At 42.6% G+C, this 23,871-nt stretch overlaps 1 protein-coding gene across 1 annotated transcript in view; it reads left to right on the forward strand.

Annotated features, from left to right (window-relative positions):
- Positions 1–23,871, forward strand: part of kiaa0825 (KIAA0825 ortholog) — a 111,921-nt gene that overhangs the window by 17,262 nt on the left and 70,788 nt on the right. Inside the window, exons 7-16 of the mRNA XM_070834124.1 lie at positions 4,116–4,283; positions 5,793–5,878; positions 6,083–6,331; positions 10,918–11,195; positions 12,625–12,775; positions 14,907–15,097; positions 16,905–17,111; positions 17,610–17,720; positions 19,541–19,680; positions 22,445–22,624. Coding sequence (XP_070690225.1) covers positions 4,116–4,283; positions 5,793–5,878; positions 6,083–6,331; positions 10,918–11,195; positions 12,625–12,775; positions 14,907–15,097; positions 16,905–17,111; positions 17,610–17,720; positions 19,541–19,680; positions 22,445–22,624 — 1,761 coding nt within the window. The remainder of the gene's footprint in view (positions 1–4,115; positions 4,284–5,792; positions 5,879–6,082; positions 6,332–10,917; positions 11,196–12,624; positions 12,776–14,906; positions 15,098–16,904; positions 17,112–17,609; positions 17,721–19,540; positions 19,681–22,444; positions 22,625–23,871) is intronic.

Genomic DNA, 23,871 nt, shown 5'->3' on the forward strand with positions numbered 1-23,871 from the left:
GAATCGCCGTCTGGGGTCAGGTTACATTATGGGTATTGTAGGTTCCAGGTTTTGACAAGTAAGACGAATGCGTGGGATAAAAAAGACGATATATGTGGTTCCGCTGCGGCGATTTAGATTTTCTTCATTTTAAAGGTGACAGTGTCATAGAGGTACAATGCTAAATCTATCTTTTAATCAAATTTCCTGAGTCAATGATACCCAGATGATAAATGAAAGGATGCATGTGCCAGCATTGACCTCAACTAAATAAAGACAACACAGAAGTAATTGTTTTCAGCACACAGATCAGTGGGGGGTTAGAGTGTACCTTAACTCCCTGTCATTAGAAACACAAGCCAGAGATGTGGGTGCTATTCTGGACTAAGATATACATCTTTCCTCTGTGCTTTCTGTGATTTTAGTTTCAGCTGGTTAAATGTAACGGTCTCTTTTCAAGCTATCCATAGAAGTTCTTAGGCAACTACAACTTGCAGCTTCAGGGATGTTAACAAAAACAGAGACACAAAACAAGTTGTTTTGCACTTAATACAACTTTTTTCTGTCTGTCTAATTCTGTTTTAAGCATTGCATTAGATTTATTCGATTTCCATTGTTTAAGACATTTGCTAAATTTGCCTTTGGACATTATTCCTTCCTTGTCTCTTTGGGTATATTGAAGCCAAATGCTTACATCACCTGTAGAGGGAGTTGTGCAACGCACACATCTGCGCCAACACAGAAAGCTCGTCTTCACATATTGTGAACACATGATAAGAGACTGGAGGCTAGTCGGGCAAAGAGAGGCAGACCTTTCCTCTGATGGTCTGATTTACACTACAGAGAGACGGAATGAGAGAAAAAGAGGAAAATGAGGGACAGCGGATGAGAGAGGGAGAGATGCTGTACTGGAGAGAAATTAAATCAGTGGCTAAATTATTGCATGATTGCCCATTCCCCAAAGACTTGGGCATCATTTGGTAGAAAGTGTCTAATAATTGGTTTTCGGCCATGTCAGACACATGCAATTCCCCCTCCTAATGGCTCTGTTTGGAAGAACTGGGCCTCCTGGGTCAGAGAAGGACAGAAAATAGCCAGGCGGCAAAAAGCGCCCTACGTCCCTCTCCTTTTTTTTTTTTTTTTCTCCCTCAGATAAACGAAGGAACGGGAGAGAAAGAGAGAGTCACAGAGAAGTGGAGAGATGGCAAGAAGGACAGAGTGTGTATGTGAGCGAAGAGGAAATGAAGTGGCAATAAGTGCAGCCAAAGGGGAAATGCTCTTCACTGTGAGTTTAATACATCAGACTGGGGATTTGGCAGCCCGCCACACAGCAATTGTTTACCTTTTTGCTCACTGGCTGCATCTGTTCTGTTTTGTAAACGGCACTAAACTATTCGCCCGTAAACACCGGAATCAATAACAACTGCTAAGGGAATTCCCTTATCCCGCCCCTCCCTCTCTTTCCCTCCCTCTCTTCCCCATGTTTTCATCCCTAACCACCACCCCTTTCCCTTCCCCTAGATCTCCTCCCTCCCGTCTCTCTCACTGTTCCCTGCCAGTCAAAAGCAGTGTGTGTCTGTGTATGTGTGCATGTGTGCATGTGTGTCTGTGTGTGTGTGCGTGCGTGTGTGTGTGTGTGTGAGAGAGAGAGAGAGAGAGAGAGTGTGTGCTCTGGAACTGATGGTGGAACCCACAGGAGAGACAGACAAGGAGAAGACTGATGGCTCGCCAAAAATACCTGCTCTGTTTGTTTTCTCCTTTTGTGTTACATTGTTGTCATTGTTAAAAGCTACAAACTGAAACTGGCCACTACAGACTTGCAGAGTTTGGTATTTTCAGACATTTTGTTTAGAATGTTCCTGCTCCATATGAAATGTAAAGGCACCCCTGCACACACACAGTTTTCTATTTTACACATTTTGTTGAATGACATACTGTAATAATTCCTGACATATGCTTGGTTGCTTTGAGGGCCTTTGATAAGATGCATACTGCGGCTATGGTTATCACAGTAATATGGCTAACCATTGATTTCCTTTTTGTTTATAAGAACATCCTCACACTATAATGTCATATGGAGGAGCTCTTATATAAACATATTATTTTTGCCGTGCTCTCAGCACCAGCTTTCAGCACCAGTCCTCTCTTATTGATTCTCAGTACATTGACCTTTGGTTGAACTCTTCTGCCTGCTAGTGCCCTTCCACATTCCACTCTATGAGACATGCTATGCACTATGCTATATGACACACCTGGGTGCTTTTAAGCACACCCTCTCCATCAACTGGCTATGAGAGCCTCCATTTGGCCTCACTGTTGTGACAAAGGTATAATGAGGTTTAGATGGCTATGTACTAGACTGCTATGGCTATAGGGCTATTTGGCTAGGGAGAGGACTATAAATACCTATATAACCTGGGCGCCACAGCTCGATGAGAGGCTGAGGCAGAGCATTGCTAAACATCAAGGTCATGTGTGACTACTTAGAGTGTGACTTAGTGAGCAAGTGAAACAGTTATATGGTCACATGTTGAGGGAATGAATGGATTCATGCTCTGGAAAAGGTGATGTTCCCGATGAAGTGGTGGTTAATGGGTGCAATGCTCAGATGAATGGCCAGCAGAAGGTAGGATGGGGGCAGTTTGCAGTGAAGCTTTTTAGAGGATCCAGCGGCTAGCTCTGTCTCTAACATGTCCCTGTCTCATCTGGTTTAGACTGTTTACTCCTGAGTTGTTGACAGCTTTAGTTTGCCTCTGCATTGAGGCACAGAGAGCCCTGTTGATTTGCTGGTGACTTCAGAAATAGACATGATTGTTGGTGCGTGTGTGAATGTGCAAGATGGAGAAAGAGGCTGGCACGTGGATGTCAGCCGGGTCACGCATGTACACATGCAGTACGAAGTACTCTCTCTAGCACAGACTCCCACTGGACCCCATTACAGAAGAGTTGCCGAGCTGTGGATCCATGCAGCTTGATTAGACATACACACAAAACGCTTGCACTCCCAGTCAAACACACAACTAATAATTACACAGCTATTCACATGTGATTTCATACATACATGCACACACACACTTACACATAACTGCATGTATACACTTAGGCTTAAATGCAAACAAACTGGAGGTCAGAATAAATTCCATGGTGACCACAGGGTCTGGGTGCTGTACGGGAATTATGCTGCAAGACTGACATGTGCAAATGTGTGTGAAAGCATCTTCTACAAATGAAGCGAACGTTATTCATAAAGACCTGCATTGCATGTGCATAAACATATCTGTGCACACCCAAAACACAAACATTGGCTTTCACTCATATACACTCATGTAAAACATACACACATGCCTGCACACATAGAGAGTCAAACCTCATGCATGATTAAAACAGGCATCCTTGGGGACAGCGTGTTGTCATATTGTCAGATTTTGTTTAACAATATAGCAAAATTACATTAGGATCCAGAGGCAATAATGTTACAATTATTGGAAAAGGGCCCCCCCTTTTCTTCCTTGCCTTCCCAACGCTCAATCATCTCTGTGCTTTCAGAGTCAAGGCTAATACTGAGCTCATCCATTCCCAAATGCCTTTGCAGTGGAGGAGCTCATTTAAGCGGACACACAAAAGTATTTGTGCATGTGTCTGGGAGTATGGCAACGCATCTCCCAGCCGCCCATTCTCCAGCTTAATGCGGAACATCCCCCGGGTGATGGCTTTGGCAGCCTCCAAAATGGGAAATCCATATTTGCCGAGGGGGTCATCGGCGGGTTATGGGGAGAAAAGTTTTGTGCCAAGAGAGAAGGGTGTGCATTTGTGACTTCCCAGAGAGCAAAGTTTTGCATATTTTTTTCACTCTCTTTGTTTATGTTGTGCATTGGGAAAACATGATTGGGTCGATATCAACAAGAAATGCCGTGCAAGGCGAGACTTGAGAAGGGGGGTGTTTACTGATGAGTGCATGTAGGTTGGGAAGTTGGATTGGAAACCTATATTCATGAAATTGTTTACTCCTTTACTGAACTGCAGTGCAGCTCTCATTCCACTCCTCTCTCCATCAGTCATACAATTACAAACATATACACTGCTTATTTTTCCTCTCTCCTCTTTTACACCCACCCCCACCAACCCCCCTTTCACAGCACCAATGGAGCTTCCCATGAAGAACAGGAGCTTCAGTTTGACCTCCCACCAGCTGAGGGCCTTAACCCAGCTGGCCTGCAGCCTGCTGGGGTTTGAGAGGGTTGTAAAGGAGCTGGTCACCAACATGACCTTCATTGATTGTACAGGAGAGACTCCCTGTGTTAAGGGTAAGCCCCCCCCCCCCCCTCCACCCTGCAGGTACAGTGCTGCAGGTGCCTCCGAGATCACTGAGGTCATCTTAAAAAATGACACATGGCAGATACTTTAAAGGCTGATTCAATAGTCTTTACATCAAATATCCTGAAAATGCACAATTCGTAGGCCAAAAAATATTAAAATATATTCAGTGTTTCCCCACAAGAGTTTTTTCCTGGCAGTGTGGAGAAGGTTCTGAAGATCATCGAATAGGGAGTTCCAATTTACTGAAAAAGATCAAACAGATAATGAATAAATAAATTGTGAATAATGCAAATGACTTTTAAAAAATCTGCCTTTTTTCTGAATGTGGTGGGGTTATAGTGGGTGGACTTTTTTTCATCATGACCTCAGTATTTTTAAAACCCTGGCTACAGCCTTGCATGTGTGCCACTCCTCCAGGCATACACACTCACACACAGACACACACAGACACACACACACACACACACACACACACACACACACACACACACACACACACACACACACACACACACACACGTGCACACACACGCACATGCCCACATGCACATGCCCACATGCACACTTATACATTATTACATGTTCTAACAGGAAGTCTGAGTTGTGTCTGAAGAAATGTTATTTTAGTAGGGAATTATCTTGGGTATTATATAAGCCTTTAGTATCATTTTCCTCTCTCCCCTTTGAACTGCTGCTGCAGAGATGTTAAATGAAAGCTTTTGGTGCATGGAGTAATTTCCATAAAGGTTACATTTACAAAAACAAGACTTGCAGAAAGGCTCAATTTACAGAGAGGTAAACAGCCTTTAAAGGGCAGTTATCCAAATCATTAATTCCAGGCAATCAAACGGCTTAATTACCAGAAATTCATCAGATGGGCTTAAAGGTCAAAAAGTGATGCGCTTGCTGCTTCCTCCTTCTTCCATTCCATGCGGTCTTGTTCGGCTAAATTGCCTTGCCTGGGGTCTCACTCTTCGCCTTCTGATTAGGAAACTCTAGCCTTGATGTTCACGCTTTTTAATTGCAACCCAACCCAACACCCTGTACGCTTGTCTTCACATCAGCCCCCTACGCCCCCCTCCGCATCTCCCCACACATCCACTCAATCTCCCCTCATGGAATTATCCCATATATGGTGGATGCTATCTGGGTTCAAATCAAATCTAAGCCCCAAATTTAGACTCGTAAAGCCATCACTATCAGCATTCACTGCCTTTTTCTGCACTCTCTGAGCAGTTATAGACCGGCCACTATGTCTCATTTTGGCTGGTGGGGGAAAGATGGGAGCATCGTGACCCATATCTGGTTGGAGTTATACACAATTGCTTTCATGTTAAATATTCACGCTAAATAATGCATAGACTTGCTACAAAGATGCTACAGACCACCACTGAAATGATAATTTCACTGACATGATTCGAGAACAGTTACTGTTTAATGTTAATAAGATTTATTACTTGATGTTTGCATTTGAACAAAATGTTTTGGTCATTTAGGCATCTTGAAAAAGAGCAGAGAGGATTCAGACATGACAACAGATAGCAAGAAATCCACAGCAGAAGCATCTCTCCACACACCAGAGGTGAGACTTTTGTACAGTATCTCTTCCTTGTTTAAGACCCTGTGAGGAAGTTTCTATTCTGTTACAACTTTTATTTGTCATTCAGTGAGTTAGAATCTTTGTCTGTATTCAAAAAGAGGCAATACAATTCTGCAGCTGCAAAGTACATCAGGTAAAATATTCCCTTCAGCATTTCAGACATTAATTGCCTCTTTTATTTTGCAGGTGCATGTTTTGGAGTTTGATTGGAGGTCAGCATTTAGGGGGCTGGTCCCTCATATGGCACACTGTGTTAAAGTTGTGCTGGATGATGTTTGTGCCAAGAGTCTCCAGCAGGAAGAATCCATACATTCTTCAGGAGACACCTCCGTCACCCTGAGCTGCACTACTGGACACACTGCCAGCAACATACATCTCAGAGAGGACTCCTTCTACACCCACTCAGAGAGAGAAACTCCTAAAAGAATAGCCAAGGTACTCCCTGATATAAGGCAGGACAGACTGACAGTTAGCGAGTTTAGCCATCCATTGCTTCTAATCATTTCTTTTGTGCATAAAATGAGGCAGAATGCTTGGCACACAGACCTCCAAAACTATTGCTCTTTCTTTCTTTCGACAAAGAGGATGAGCGTTTTCTTCTATTTTTTCCCCATTAAAGCGTTTTTTTTTCAAGGAAGGAATCAAGTGTCTAAGAGCAGAGGGTGTTATACGCTGTGCAATTTGTAAATTCCCCTGCTACAAATTGAGATTTGGGATTTTGGGCTTTATAGATAAAAATTGATTTGAATTGACTCACTACCCTAAAAGACACAGCATTAGGAATATATATATATATATATTATAATCTTATAATATATTTATAATCTCTTGAATGAAACTCTCTGGATGCTGGTGGATTATTATTTTTATTTTGCCATCAGCTTTCCTTTATTTTGGTTTCCTGATTATAGGTAATAATTCAATGAGAGATTTCCATCTCAGTTTCCAAGTCTGAAGTTGGCAGTTTCAATCAGTTGACAGTGACTTTAGAGCTTTATCAAGTTGTGTTCATGTGCACATTATTAATCAGAAATTGACCAGTAATTAGAGTGAGGTGTCTTTGATTAATCTGTTTAAATGGGTAATTAGAGGCCTATATCATTCATATTCTTTTCTTTGTGGTATGTAGTGGAGATTACTTAATTAAGGCACCTCCTCCACATCATTTTACAGCACTGAATTCCATGCCTCAGACCCTATATTCTCACGTTCTTATTGCTGAATTACTTTGTGATTTTCTGCAAATACTGAGATAAAATATGCTTTAACAAGCTCTTTTCACGGTGCACCCAGACTATAGAGAATGCCAAAGATTCATTACTAAAGAAATTCACACCACTCTGTAGATGGCCAGTAGTGAAGGTAGAGGCACAAAAAGTCTGTAGCCTGGATTACAAATGATGAAAACGTGAAAGTGACAGTGAAGTGTATTACCAGAGCTGTGAGACCATCTTTGCAGGGCATCATCAGATGTGGGACGTCTGTGTTTTTAGATACATTATGTGCTCCATAGGTCTGAATAAAATGTCGTTGCCTCCACATAATCAGAAAAGCGCATTATGTTTTGGAGAGAATGGCTTGTTTTGATAGAACATAAAATTCTTACGTCTTGTGTGTACAATTATGTCCCCAACCTGTCATCCCTCTGCCTGTGCATGAGCATGTTTTGCCGCACACACCTCTGTCCCTGTCCTGTTCATCCTCCTTTATTACTACCTGGCTGAACAATGCAGGTCTACACACATCACCCAGACTCAGGGAGATTAATGATTTTTGTAGCCCCAGCAGAGAGCACCTTCTATAATAGAGAGCCCGAATGATTTGGGCCTGACTCAGTTGACACCCTGGATCAAAAAGGGCCTTGGGAAGAGTCATCAGTATTACTTGAGGGGAGGACTCGAAGGACAAAAGAAAGAGAGGAGGAAACCAAGACCCAGTATGGGTGATATCATGACGGCTCGATTGTGTGTAGAGAAAGGTGTTGAATAGGGGAAAGTATAGGGTATACAGATGATAGAGGGATGTATCACAAAGGCAAAGAGGCTTGGGTAGAGAGCAGGATATAAAAGGGATAGTGTGAGAGAAGGGATGAGAACAGAGGGCCTGGGAAATGGCAGGGAGAGGTGAAGTAGACACCAGGGATTGACTTTTCTCAGGGGGAAGACCAGTGTCTGATGTGAGACCAGGCTTAGTGTCAAACTTTACAAAGGTTCTCCATGTTGGGGCCTGAACTGCCCTATACTTACCTCCATTTAAAATCTCACCATACTCTTCTCTTCATTTTCTCAACGCTGAGCAACTTTTCCTCCAGAAACTCCCTGAAACTTTCTCCAACTCACATCCCTCTATCCTCCTCTAACTCTTATGCAGCCCACTATCTCTCCTATATGCTGCATGCTGTACAGAGTCTTATCATTGCAGCCTCACCTCTCCCTCTCCCCCTCCTCCTCCCACTCACCGTCTCCTCCAGCCCCCTCACACCGACAGTATTTGTGGGTCTCATTGCTAACGAGAGTCAGAATTTGTCTGTGCTCAAGACCTGTACAACATATTTATGTGTAGGTCAACGCTTCAAAGATGAGAGCCTTTCAACCCAAAGGTTATACATGCATGCATTTGCATTCAATAACACCGAGCCAGACAAGACATCCAAGACGAGACGTTAGATATTATATATATATTTTTCCCCCCCTGTCCTTTTTTGACACATGCCCTAGTGTTTGAGCAGAGAGCAAATTACTATACAAGACATAGGCATAAAATATGGCCAGTTCAAAGGCATTATGATGGATCAATATTTCACACATTTATATTCATATGTTCATACCTCAATCCTCTTTTTTTTTCATGTGAACCCACTTCACTGTCTGTATTACCATACATATGCAGGCTGTGATGACACTGTTCATCCATCAGAGTACTTTAGATAGTGTACTTTTTTTTATTGGCAGTCAGTTGTGCGCTGAATGCCAAATAACCTGGGTTCAACGGCTGGAGCTCGCTCTCCTTTCAGAACCTGTGATTGAGCTTTCCTTGTTTTGGTTGGCCCTTCTAACCTAGAAGCAGCAAAAGAAGTGCCTTTTCTGCATTCAGACTTCACTGAAGCCCTCACCTGCATGTTCAGTTCTCCACTGCCTGCTCCAAATTCACTAGCACTTAAAAACTTTATACAATCACTCTCACCTTGTTGCAATAGTCCTGATGGGATACTGGGCTTTGATCATAGCTAGTAATGCTTTCAGTCTGACTTCAATGTGGAGGTTGTGTGCGGTTGTTTTTGAGTGACTGTGCATGTGAGGACGACGGTGTTGTCAGTATGTGTGTGTTCGTACCAACATTGTATGTGTATGGGAGACTTCTCCAGGGAATCTCCATCACCCTGGTAACGCTGAGTGTTGTGCCTGCCTCTGCTTTCTCTCTCTCAAAGCTAAGCTTGTAATGACTACATGCAGTCAGATATTGACTTAATTGTCCAAACGGCCATTGTTCCCAGGCCTTTTAACCCCACTGGAAGCTTTTAAGGAGAAAATTGTGTAAAGAGATTGTGAAATTGTCAATTGTGTACACACAGTGGAGCCCTGATCTGACAGAATGTCGAACTTCCCAGTCAGCCCCTACAGTAAGTCGAGTAATAGAGTGTGTGACTCTATAGACAAGTATACAATACATGCTATGATTGTCTGACTGACTAAACTGACATAGAGCATTCTGAGTTTTGGTGATTTTTTTCCTCTATGTCACCTGACTTAGTAGCTCCAGGGATGTGGATGTGATTACTATGTCAAATGTGCTTTGTGTTAAGACTTTTTGAGAATCTTCCTGACTCATAACTCACAGGAATAGGTGTATAAATCTAGAGGTGAACTCATACACATATGTGACTGCTTGGCACGTGCCTGATCATCTTTCACTGATCTCAATGTGATGTCAATAGGAAGCACATGAGTTAGACGAGGCCGTGGCATCAAGGTGTGCGTGCATGTGTCCTGGTGTGCGTTTTGTTCTCTGCAGTAATAGACACGTGGTGCTTTTTAAAATATCTGCAGAATACATATTAAAGTACGACACAACAGTATGTGCACACACACAAACACACACACGCACCCCGTAATGTTTCCTGTCCTCAGCTTCCAACAAGCTGAAACGATGGGTCGTCTATGTACCATGTTTGTGAAATTATTTCACTAGAAAAAGTTTATACTATCTGTATAGCATTGTATCAGCCATGCTGATTAACACAATGCCATTATTATATTCATTAAAAACATCAGCTCTAAGTCAATACCAGTAAATACCCACATTTGTATCTGTATCTCAGCAAGGACACTCAGGTATTTTAAATCCTGTTGTTCAGCCAGTCCCCCAGCCCCTTCAGAGGGAAAGGTGTTGGCAGTGTTGTCCCTACAGGCCTTTTTCCAGGACAAATGTGGATAAGTGAAATAAGTTGTGCTTGTTGCTCTGGCAGTTTAAAGAATAAGCTGTATGTCTTTTACATTGCTGAAACAGCTCTCTCTTCCTCCCTCGCTTACACTCTCACCTTTATCTGACCTTTTCTTTTTCTCTCCTCTCAGCATGTCCGACTCTTCATCTATTTCTAATGTACGCACTGTAACTCTGTTCTGTTTGAATGTGGTTAACATGATGCATGCTGTTATAAGATCAGACAAGTGCTGATCTGTCTCTGAATCCTCAGAAGAAACTGTTTTATTTGACCTGATACCAATTATGCATGTTCAGCAGTAAGGCATGTCTTTAGACATCTGTATTCTCTGTATTCATTTGCACTGATGTTTGCTTTTCAGCTGCAATGGCTTGCACAATTTTAGAGAGAAATGCATGTGTTATATTCACATGCTCACTCCTGAATCCTTGTCATTCTGATGATTCCTCGCAAATGTTCCATTATTTATATCTAATGAGGTCTCTTTCTGATGTCTTTTTCTGTTTTTCCTCTTTCTGACAGATTTTCCCTCTGTTATTGAGATCATCTTGTCTTGTCTTTGCCTTCTCTCTCCCCTCAGTTCTGTGGAGCAATCATGACTGAGCTGGATGCTTTACTACCCTTGGCAGCAGCCTGCAGGGACAGCTCTCTCCTGGAGGTGCGATCCAGCTTTGTGGAGGCGTGTGGCAGGGCAGCGTTTGCTATGCTGGGCCGTTTGCAGGAGAGGGCCCTGGAGGTACCATCTTCTGCACCCCTGAAGAACCTGTCTGCTCTGCTGGCCACTTGCATTTATGTGCACCAACGACTGGAGCACTACCATGCCAGGCTAAAAGATTCAAATACTGCTGCAGCTAAAGTGTAAGGACAGTGTGTGTGTGTGCGTGTGTGTGTGTGTGTGCGTAGTAAAAGCAGGGCTGAAATGGTCAGACAATCAATTGGTTGGATTTAAGTAAAATCAAGAAAATCTATGAATGACAGTTCTGTTAATGCGTGTGTGTGTGTGTGTGTGTGTGTGTGTATGTGTGTGTGTGTGTGTATGCGCATTGGTGGGTATTATGGCGTGGGGTGGAATGGTACTTTGGCTGCTATGCATTTATCTTATCTTTTCATCTTAGTGTGTAAATCCATCAATCTATCCATCCATCCATTCCAGCATCCATTAGATAAAAAGACAGAAATTGTTGCAACAACAAATTTCAGTAGGTACCAAATGATACTGACTTCAAGTTTGGCTGTTTGGCTGACAGGAGACGACAGCACCCATCACAGATGTTATGTCAAGTTTGGTTCAAAATCCGAACCCTCTCACAGCTACCACACTCCTGTGGCACCTGGCACCCGTGCTGTTTCCAGCATTACCTATTGTTTTTTTTTTGACATTACTCAAATTACTTCAAATCACTACTTCAAATAACCTAATCAGACAGAAAACAGCCTGTTCAGCAGATAATAGACTGAACTGCATCACATACAATTGTACCACAGAATTCACAACTCATTCTAGCAGCCCTATATCTATTGTTGTATGATTTCTGACTCCTTGTCCTAATCATAGCAAAGACATTTATTAAGCAAAGAGGGAGAGAAGGAAAGGATAAAAGAGATTCTTGCTCTCTAAAATGTGTGAGGCCACAGAAGACACATTTTTAAAGATTTTTAAAATTTCAGTGAAATTCTACATTTGAGGTTAAGAGGAGGGGACCAGAGTATATAAAAAAATACTAGAAGTGATTGACAGGTGATAATGGCACCCATATTGTGTCTACATCTGGTGAGTTTTTATGCCCTGTAATACCCCCTTAACCCTTGCTCTCCACAGATCCCCTCTAAAGGCGTCCCTGGTGCCCTCAGTGCTCCTGTTGTCCCACCCCGGCCCCATGCACCCCTCCACCTGCGCTTGCACTGTGCCCCCTCCGGTCATAAAGCACTTTCCTCTCTCTACACCATCCAATCCTCCTGGTTTTAAGCCTCCTGCACCCCTGTTAAACTCTTGCCTCTCTCTGGAAAGTATCAAGGCAGGCGGATTTAAAGGATATGAAATGTCACACTGAACTTTTAGAATAAATCATCCCTTCTTTCATCTAATCATTTCAGCTCATGTTTGTTTGATAGCTCCCTGAATATACAGTGGTCAATTATCCATCTGGATACAGGATTGTACTCTATTGGACTCTTGAGTCAAGCTGCCCCTTTCTTTTTTTTTTTTATATACCATATGTATTATATATGCTGTATTTTCTGACATTGCCTTTGCTTTAAAGGGTTTGTTTCTTTTCTCTATGCCTAGACCCCTGACCCTGCTGCCCATCCAGAAGTATCAAGATACAGAGCAGGCCTTGAGAGAGCAGCTGACCAGCTACTGTATCCAGGTTTGTTCCACCTGCATTCTTCAAGATGCAGAGAGTCACCACTGGGCCGACCCCAAACCCTTCTACGAGGTAAAGTGTGCTCACATTTCCCTAAAATCTATAAACTCTATGTATGATCAAACATCTTTGATTGTCTTTACAAGCTTCTCAGAGTTAACATTTCTGGTATTTAAGATGTATCACTGTACCCTGTTTGCCTATTGCTTATTTACGCCCAAATCATAAAGACAGTAACACAGACAACATCTCTCTAGTATTGTCTGGTGCTGGCCTCATTCCTTTTATTATAAGTATGAAATTCTAATGCCACGTGTCTTAGGAGGCTTTTTCTGTAGATTCTGAGGAACTCTAGGAATTATACTCTGGAGCTTTCTCGCTTCTTCTTTTCATTCCCACAATACACCTTTACCTCCCACTCTCCCTCTTCTAACCAAGCCTTCTACTCTGAGCTCCCTGAGAACATCTGTGGCTTCGATGCTGCCCCAGGGGCTCCAGGGATTCAGCTGTCTGAAGTCTGCAGTCTACGTTGGGACTGTCTGGAAACAGCATAGGGCCCCTGAAACTCCCCTACCTCTATGCCCTTAAACCAATCTCAACCTCCCTTCTCTTTCTTACTTACTCCGCTTTTGCCTTTTTTTTCCTCTTTGTTCCTCCCTCCTTCCCCGGGTCACTGGTGTCAGACAGGCCTGCTGTGCGCAGGTGTGTGCTTTTGTTTAAGCATGGCTGTGTGCATCTGTACAGATGAATGCACGTGTGGGTGTGCAGCAGCATCTCAGGATGTGTGTCCCATTTTTTTCTCTATGTCTGTATCTATATTTCCATGTCTACTGTATATGTGTAGTATGCATTAGGTTTCCATCCCCAGCCATGTGTCTTGGCTCTTTCATAGCTCAGTGCAGCTCCAGAGAGATCCTTCTCCAGTTTGGGGATTTTTCTTTTTTTTTGTTATTTTACATGGATATTGACACATGAATAGTTGTTGGCAGAGAAATATTTAATATGCTATTGCAACAGCACACAAGGTCAGTTAAGGCGATCAAAGGAAGTTTAGACCATGACCTTGGCTACCTCCCTTGTCAGGATTCTGCCTTCAGAGCCTTTCGGAGCCAAATGCTGAATTTAAAAAAAGCCGTTATGAGTTTCCAAGTTCATTCCATCCTCAGTTCCCCATCCCAGATTTAGTACTCACTGTTGCCAGGCTGTCATCCCTAATAGGAATTTGTTCATAGTTGACCTGGATAGTTAAATAAAGTTTGACTTGAATGAGCGGATAAAATAGTCCAACCACATGTGTAGTTGTGGCGGCTCTTGGTTTGGATCCAACGCTTGTGTCTGCGTTTGCTCTGCTGAGTCCACAGGCGGAGGAAGGCGGAGGAAGGCGGCGTAATCCCGGACATAGAGCTCGGTCACGCTCCCCATCAACCACGGATCCCTAAATGACTGGCTCCAGGGCGAAGAGGAAGGGAGGGGAAGGAGAGGAGTTAAATAGGAGATAGATGAGGTGAAGTGGGAAGAAAATGAGAAGGGACTGAGGGCCATGATGAGTTGAAGATGGGAGGAAGTTGGGGAGTTTGGATGTGTCAGTATCTCCGACACGCGCACACCATCCACTGGAGCAGTTGATTGTTGGAGGTTAAACATGGGGAGTTCGGGCGAGTAAAGGTAGAAGAGGGAGGTTTAATGAATGAATTCTTCTATACTCTTCGACAAAGCTGCAGGATGCCAGGATAATAGTCTTTTTTTCTCCATCTGTCCTCCTCCTCTCTGTCTACTTTTCTTTCTTCTCAATTTCCCTTGTCTTTGCTCACTTTGTTCAGAGAACTTCTCCATTTCTCCCCTTCTCTCTTTTTCTCTCTGTACATGCGAGCGTGTACTTGCATGCAAGTGTGTGCCTGGTGTGATGTGTTCTCCAGTTCAGGACTTTAAAGCAGTCTAAAATCCCAGTGGGGGAAGAAACCCAGGTGCAGAGTGCAGGTGGTGTGACCACTGAGACATCCTGGTGTTGACAGACCTGCCTCTGTCTCTGTTTCTCTCTCTCTCTTCATCTTCGTGTTTTCTCGCTCACTCTCTCGTTCTCTCCCTCTCTTTTTCTCTCCCTCTCCTCTTGGTTTTCTCTGTTTTTGCTTCACTGTCAATATCCATATCACAATATGTCTTCATCTGGAACCCCCTCCCGCTCATCTACCACTTTCTTGCACAGGGTGAGCGCTGTTCCTTCTCAGTGCAGATGTGGTTCTACTTCCTGTGTGGGCTCCGTAGCGACCTGTGGACAGTCCTCCCAGCAGTGTGGGCCAAGGATGTGCTCGGCCAGGTGCTGTCAGAGACTTTACAGCTGCTGGTGCACAGATACGCCAGGGCTCGTCCTTCGTACAAGAGACACCTGCAAATCAGGTAGTCTGTCATGCAACATGCTGGCATCAATTATATTCACTTAAGAAATACTGTCACTCTGTAATATAAAGTAGGCTACTAATTTAAGAACATACTTAATGGAGTCCTACATTTTCCTCTGTCCACAGTTCTACTTTTCTGTACTGTTTCTAATAAGGAAAATCTCTGCTATATCTCTGGTTGTGCTCTGCTGTTGCTGAGCAGTGTTTCAAATGAGTGTGAAGAACTGCTTAATGCACTGAAATGAAGTACCTTGTTTTCCAGGCATGTAATTCACTGGCCAGACAAAACAGGAATTCCAGTCTGGTTATTTTCTTTAAAAACGGTTTCTTAATTGAATTTCTGGAAAATGTATATATGAAGTATCAATTTCACAATATACAATTACAGATACTGTGATAGAAGATTTTTATCCCCGCTGCAGTAATGTAATCCACTTGTAATGGGATGAAAATTGAGTAAACAATCTCGCCACAAGGTCCTTTAGCTTCAACTTTAAGGATTTCTTGTTCATCTTGGCTAAATAGCTGAGGTTCAAAGTTTATTCATGTCCTCAGAAACAGCAGTTGAGAAAACAATCTCAATCTTAGGTTTTAAGCCAACATGGACAACATGTGGTTAAAGTGCTTAGAAATTGGAACATCTGCAATTAAATGACAAGCGGGCAAACTTCAATTGTCTTCTCAATTGCTGTTTGCAAGGTGAAGAATGAACTTTGAACCCCATGAATAGTATTTGTATTCTATCAAAACAAATGGATTTTTTCTTATCAGTAATTTGTAGTTTTCATGACAGTTGTCAAAAATCTTATGTGTGTACCTTTGTGAGTGATATGCTTTTATATTTTAACAGCATAATTCTCTCATTATCTTTCTCATATATGTATTTGTATAGCCTTTGGTATATATGCTGTATAATGGATATAGACTTTGCTATACATAATGGTGTCCTAAATTACATCAGAACTCCTAAACAAAGCCCTAAATTGTTTCATCTCTCTCGCTGTTAGTCTAGTTTCACTCAGCTCCTTTGGGGTCTGATGGTGGATATCCGAATGTAGTGTTAGATGTCAAATGCACCCCGTCTGTACAGGCTCAAGGTTTGTCTTTTTCCCCCCCAAATAGCTGAATGATGACAATGAGCAGGTTAAAAAGTGACACACAGTAAGACAATAAAAGGGTGACAAAGACAAAGTGTATTATACACGTGTAGCACTGCGGGATGTCAGTGCTGAGCCTGGTTTATGTTGCTTGGAGATGCGTGTGTTTCTGGTGGGACAGTTGTAAAGTGTAAGGCTAGCCTAAGCAGATGGCTTTTCATAGCTTCTCCAAGTTTCCTATGTGAATAGCACTCACATGGGTACTCTTACGCTACCTCACCTCTCCTGTATCAGTCCGTCCCTGCGTGTGTCTACAAACGATTTATTCCATGGGAAGAGCGAGGATGAGGAGATGAGAGATGATGAGCAGCTCTCCCCAACCGATTGAGGAAACAGATTTAGGGGCGTTTAAATGTAAAAGCAATGACTTTTATAGGGAAATTCAAAGCCTGTAGTACATTTAACTTTCCAACAGTAAAATCACCAGGAGGCTGTGTTATCTGACTGGCTCTGCTATGTGGCTGCTCTGTCATGATGTAATGGTGGATTGTACCCTTTGAAGGCAGCGAGGTTTGCTGTCAGTGTCCTACCATGATACTGCCTTTCTCTTTCTCTCTCTTTATGTGTTCCTACATATCCCCTCACGTCTCATCTTTTCTGTTTTCATGTATACATTCGCCTTTTCTGTTTCCTGACACCGTGTCAAAGGTGTGACATTACAGCTTTGTTGCTGTATGTGGAGCAGCTTATGTGGAGTGTGTGTGAAAGTCCTGAGGACCTGATGCGCTCCAAACCTTCTTCAGCAATTGCCATAATAGCGGGCGGATCAGACTGGCCATCCCAAATCCACAGCCTGTGTGAGCAGCTCCTGACCGTCCTCGTCATTGTCACAGCACCCCTGTCTTTGCTGCATAGGTTTGTATGCACATTGTGTCTTTGATATTCAACCTTAGTTGAAGTAAAAATGTGACCTAGGCACACCAAATTGTTTCCACATTTTATACAAAACTAGTTAACAGAGGTAGTTACATGGTTATATACACCCTGACTGTGGAATCCCACTGTAACACCTCTGTAACACCTCTGTTGTATTTGTAATTGCACTATTTTATTCATAATACATTTCTTTTATTTTCCACAATTATTATTATGTCTGTTTAATGTGTATGTTTATACCTTACTGAAAATAAATAAAATGAAAATTACAAGTAAAAAAAAAATTAAAAACTAAATCCTCCTGTGTGTAAGCAGTCACCCAAGTATAGATGTAGAATTAGAATTAGAATTAGAATTAGAATTAGAATTAGAATTAGAATTAGAATTTCACTACATGAAAAAGTATGATCACTGAACAGTATCTGTTTTGTAAATTGAAGATTTGCAGTTGTCATGTGTGATCTCAATTTTCTCCAGGATGTTTATGATTAATCCTGCAAAAGAGTCCACGCCACATCAGCCTGACAGCCCTGTTGTTCACTGGCTTAATGCTATCAACCCTGACCTCTTCACCGAGCTGGCCATACGGTATGTAAAATATATTCATCATACCATCAATCACCCATCATACAGTAGGTACACATATGCATATTCACACACAAACTCACATACACGCACACTCTGGCATGTTAAGCCTTCACACACACCTCCACCCACTGTAGAGAGAACCATATGTGTGCATGTGTGTGTGTGTGTGGAGTTACAGCTGCATACTGTATGTGTAGACATATATAAGTGGACTTAGCCGTTGCTCAGGGCTTTGAGCTAGAGTTGCCCTGGTAATATAACACAGATGCAAGCTGAGAAAGAACATTTTTTTCAAAAAATAAACTACCGTTGCTGCTGACGGTGATTTTGTTTATGTTGATGGTTGCTGAGGGCTTTACACATGAGGCGTCAACAGAATTCATTGTGGTGTGTATGTGCTGGTTTATGCTTAAATGTGTACTTACATGCATACACATCTGTATATGTGTGTTACTGTTGTGACCTCCACAGTGCCGTCAATCTCCCCCCCCCTCTCCCCTCAAACTTGACTCCACCTTCCTCCCCTCTCATCTCCCTTACTGCCAGAGGTGATGTCATTGCGTGCTGATGGAGCACAAATCAAATGAACCCCCGCTCTCCTGTTCCTAAGTATCGGAGAGCTGAAATTAGTTTATTTTTATGACCTCTTTATTTCTTTGCTCCCACCTCCTGCTGCATGCAAGGGCGCCAGGGGCCCTGCCAGTGGCCTGGGGCCAGATCCACAGTTCTTCATCCAGGATCTGGCCTCTGTGGCCAGATCTCTCCCCAGCCCATTAAAATAAAACCCATTGTTATGGTTATTAAATAAAACAATAATAAAATCACAAAGCACATAAATAAATCATCCAGCATTACCAGGCTGTAAAGAAAGCGTCTGAAGTTATGTTTTCTGGCCTTATGCGTGTTTCTGTATTTGCACACATTCATGCTCTGCATTTTTCCACTTGCTTTTGCACGTATGTATGAGTGTGTGTGGTGTGTATATGTGTGTGCATGTGTGTGTGTGTGTGTCTTGGTTCTGTAAGCTGACCCTGTGCTGTAGCTGGGTAGATTTATCAGAGCAGTTAAAAGAGGATTTCTCCTGGATTTGCGGTCCTAGTGACATCATAAATTGCACTGTCAGATTGAGGCATAGTTTTCTTCAGTCAAGCAGCAGGGTGCACTCTGCTCTAGCTTTCTGGCTCAAATAAGATGGTTAATTTCTGGGCAGACACCCCCTGTACTCCCTCCCGCCTCCTGGCTCTTCAGACAAACTCTGTCCATTCCTTCCATTAGATTTTATTGAGATGTATAAAGTAACATGCAGGCACACACATGTCAGCGTGCTCTCACACTTGCACACATACATAACCACAAGCATAGGCTCTGAAGGGTGCACAAACACACACACTTCCACGCTCACACTAAGGATACGGCTCATTACCCACAGCTGGCTGCAGCCTCTTGGTTATACAAAAGATGTAGGAGGGGGGTACTGCTGTATATTCATGTATTTGGCTGTCTCCCAAATGTTAATTTGGTTTTAGCTAGCCAAGATTAGAGCTAATTCCTTCCCGGTGCACACTATAAGTAAGCTAGAGTGAAGGCATTTGCAGACTAAGCTCGTATCAGGAGTGAGTGACACTGATGGAAGTTACCATTGTAGCACAAGCACTATTTTCTCTCAGATTGTCATACAAGACAACTGTGATTTCAGTCTTTGTCTTTCACTTGTGAAGCATTTCCCCCCCTTTGTTGTCTCTTGCTAAATGGATTGCTATCCACACACTCACCTGACACTGCAGAACTGTCAACTTTGTTTTCCTTTTTTCCGCTCTCAGAGATGGCCTTATGGGCCAGGCAGCCTCTGCATGTCAGCTGAGGATCCTGACCTCCGACCCAGGATGCAATCCCATGTTGCTACTGCGAATGCTGCTGTACAGAGACTGTCACCTGGTCAGAACGCTCCTGGAAAACTCTCGTAAGTCTCTTTTTGTTTACATGGATTGGTATGTGTTAATGTATTAAGATCACTGTGTGTATACATGTGTTCAGCATGCCTACCTGTCAATCTTGCCAAAATTGAATCCACTTTTGTTTTCATTCATTAAATATTTCCTTTTAGAATTGTGGACCCATAGAGACTATCCCGCAGGGGCCATGTGTGGGAAGGTGTTTACCAGTGTCTTAATTATGGTTCTCTAAGATCCAAAGCGAGTTATACAGACCTTAGATGAGCTCTATCCATTTTATGAAGTTATCATCAGCATCTTTGCCTTCATCATCATTTTCACCTTGGTCACCATCATCACTAAATCAATAGAGAGCAGTAATAAACACTCAACAGGCCCAGGCGGAGCACGCGCACTGACCTTTAAAGATTTTCCCTTCCCTCTTCTCCCCTCCGCACTGGCAACAGTCTAACCTTTAAAGACTGTTGTGCACTCGCACATTAATTCACATTATAGCGACCTCATTAATAACAACTCTCACTGTCTCGTTCTCTCGCTTGGTCTGAGTCTGGCTCAGAGGCTCTGCAATACTTCTCCCGCCACGCTGCCGTAAATCAACTCTGGAAGCGCTGACTCTCGCGTGTTATCACGGTGATGGGCTAATTAACCAGGAAGCAGACAGACAGAAAGAACAGCTTGACTGAACGCCTACACTCCCATAAGCCACTGCACCTACTCATACATGTATATACTGGGTTGTTTCCTGGTACTTTCTCCAAAATTCAAGTGTAACTTACTCATAGATAATAATACAGTGAGCCTCGAACTAGTCCATATGGACTCTTGTTTCTATGTCATTGTTAACGTCAGCTGCTGTTGGAACAGTGGCACACTTTGGTTTTTAATTCTAGCAGTGCATTTCTTTCTAATATGCTAACTTTGTTTCATCAACAGCATCTTTTCGACAAAATTTGTTGCTCAGCGATACATTTTTCAATACATTAAGTCTGCCTCATCAATGCAAACTGACTTGCAAGAGAGCTAGCTAGCAAACCAGATGACTAACCCATTGTCTAACGATTTAAAAGTGTATTTATGAGCAGAGGGATGACACCTCCTCCACATTTACAATAACAGCTTTCACTTTTGAAAAACTCACACTAAATCAGAAGATACACTACTTCTGGTGCACACACACACTCCTACACACACACACACACACACATTCACCACCGTTTTATTATCATCAGCGTGTCTGCTTCCAATTACTGAGGTCTGCAGAGAGGGCCCTTGTGACTGGTTGACTGGTTGTCCGGAAGATAAACAGGTGTATTGGCCATCCACCAAGAAAGGATAAGCTTAGAGACAGAGAGGGAGGGCAAGGAAAAATAGAATAAGCAAGCGGGAAAATTGACATAGAAACATAAACACATTGGAATTATTGTATGCTGCAGCAGTAGTGGAAACTCCACAGAGATGTGCCCACGCACTGTCATCTGTTTTTCTGAAGTCATCTGCTGCTTCATAATGGGATCATTATTAAAAGGCTCCTAGTTAACCTGCCATGCTCTCAAGCACCCCAAGTGGAAATTAATGTTAGTCACCCCTGTTCCCTTGGACCGTTGCAGCCACAGCAGTGATATCCAGAACACTCTTTCCTTAAGGACCAATTACCAGACAGGCAGGGGACAAGATGCCTGCATAACCCACATTATGCCGCCTAATAGACTGATTGTGGGTCAGGTTGGTTGACCACTTTTGAGTGTATGTGTTGGATGTGTTCTTGTGAAAGAAAAGGAGAGAGTGAGAGTCGTAGAGGGAGTCTTAGTGGTAGAGATGGGAAGATAAAGGAAATCACTTCTCATCTAGACCTTGATAGGTGGCAGTGCTTCCCACCTGCCTGTTATTAAGGTGGCTGATATTACTGGCCCTGTAATGCAGCAGCTAATTTAGCCCTGTCATTTTAAAATAGTCTAGCATTAGTCAGAAGGAAGCCATGCTGCCCTCCATCACAGCGCCCCCTCATTGACTGCTGCGTTGCATACACTCTCCTATTCAAATAGCTGTCATCTCCCACACAGCAGACTGACAGACCGCTGGATGTCTGCCACCTCTGGAGCAATGGGCCTTTCCTCAGCAACCCCTGTCAACTTAACACGCACACACACTTGTAAGCACACAAAACATATATAGACATCCATATGGGTTACACACGCACACACCTCCATCCTCAGCCCTGTGCTCAGACAGCAACCCCCACAAGGACACCCTGTCAAAACCTCTTCCTTTTCACTTCCTGTCTCCATGTGCTGTGGGGGCTTTGAAATCTGTTTCTTTTCTGTTTTTTTCTGGTCTGTTTTTTTTTCCTCCATCTAACACAGATGTGGGGTTTTCTTCCCCTTCTATTCTGCAATGCCTTTTGTTCACCCTTTCTGTTAACATGTGTCAGGTTGGGCAGCCTTGACATTTTCCAATGTGTTTTTGTGCGAAGAAATCAAGATGCTGTTTCATAGGATAGGATTTTATATCTTTCACTACCTGCCTCCATAAGGTTGATATTTGCAGAATCGTAATTCAAAAAACAGTCCGATTTAATGCTCACCTACACACCCCTAACTGAATATGTGTGTGCATATGTGTAAGCCTCTTCATCTCTTTGTCTATCCTGTTGTTTGTGTGCATGTGTCAAGCGTCCCTGTATATCAGGATTTCATAAAATCAGTGAGATTTTGAATATTCTCAGATTTTGTCCAGAAGAGTCGCACCGACTAAGACTGACTCTATTTTTTTCAGATTTTTGCCAGGAGAGCTGCTTAGAAGTGTCTACAGAGAGCTGCAAGGCAGGAGATGACTTTGTCGTCGCATTGTTAAACCTTTTCAGTTGCCTGAACAATGTTCCCAAGGCCTTGACTCAGGCCCTTCAACCATACCTGGAGAGAGCACACATATGGGAACATCTCTATTCACTGGCAGGTAAAGTAGCAACCACCTGCTGTGTAACGTTCAGGGGTCATTACTGTTATAGTGATATAGGGTGATATATACCATAGTCCATTACCAGAAGCTGTAATAATATTATATACACCTTAGTACGGTGCTACCTTACGTTGTGTTTCAAAAAACTATGCTGTTTTCATATAAATAGAGATGATATACTTAAATGTTATTAATAATATGTTCATTATTTAGGACAAGTTTATCCTTCAGGGGAGCAACTTTTTTTTTGCCAATTGCTATTTGGTTTATAGGTCAGGATACTGTACTATATCATTCTATGAATCATGAACTAATTGTTAAATCTCAACTGTTCAGGCTTGGATAGTAGGAAATTGATAAAAGTAACTGATATAGAGATTTGACCAAATTTTCTCAAAATGTATTAGATATTTTTACAAACACAAAGAATATCTAATTTTTTTCCCCAAGCACCAATATTGATATTGCATGCACGTGAGCTAAAGCATGACTTTAATATGCTGTTACAGAGACTGCAATTACTATCCAACTCTTTCTTTCTTTCCGCCTCTCTCTGGTACAAGCTTTGATACAGAGCTTAATCAGAACTCCTGTGGAGTATGGAGCTCTTTTTGGTGGTGATTTTTATATCCTGGGTGAGTGGTAATTATTGTAGCATAAATTAGGGTGATTGGAGAAGAGTATTTGGATGGAGACAGAGCAGGGGAGGGGTTGACAGAGGGAAGGAATGAAAAAAAGAGATAGAGTGAGCCAGAGAGAAATTCTCAATGTCATCCAATCATCATTTATCCTCACAGGGTAATTAGTTTAATTATTGGACTGTGCCAAATCTTTGTATTATAATTTTGGTTACAGGATACCCCCAGTGCCCCCATTTCTATTTAAACTGTTCACTGACTTAACTTTCATAGATTACATTGAGAGTTTCACTGTTTCTCCACTTACACTGATGTTTCATCACAGTAGCAGGTTGTTTCGAATCAATACACCAGTCAATACGATAACGGGTGGTATAAAGTCTGAGAACCAAGTGACTTTGAAAAATAGGTCTAGGTCTCACCTGCCACAGAGCACTTCTCCTTTGAAAGCTATATCATTTTCTGTTCCGCTCTCCTTTTTTTCTGTGGGTCTGAGGTCACACATTTGTTAGGTGTCCCATGAGATTTCAGTGCACTTCCAGTGCCGTCACAGCACTAGATCTCTCTGTTGTAGCCTTTAGTTTTACAGCCAACGCTGTAGGAAGT

Source organism: Pempheris klunzingeri, chromosome 7, assembly GCF_042242105.1.
Source record: "Pempheris klunzingeri isolate RE-2024b chromosome 7, fPemKlu1.hap1, whole genome shotgun sequence".
Taxonomy (NCBI): domain Eukaryota; kingdom Metazoa; phylum Chordata; class Actinopteri; order Acropomatiformes; family Pempheridae; genus Pempheris; species Pempheris klunzingeri.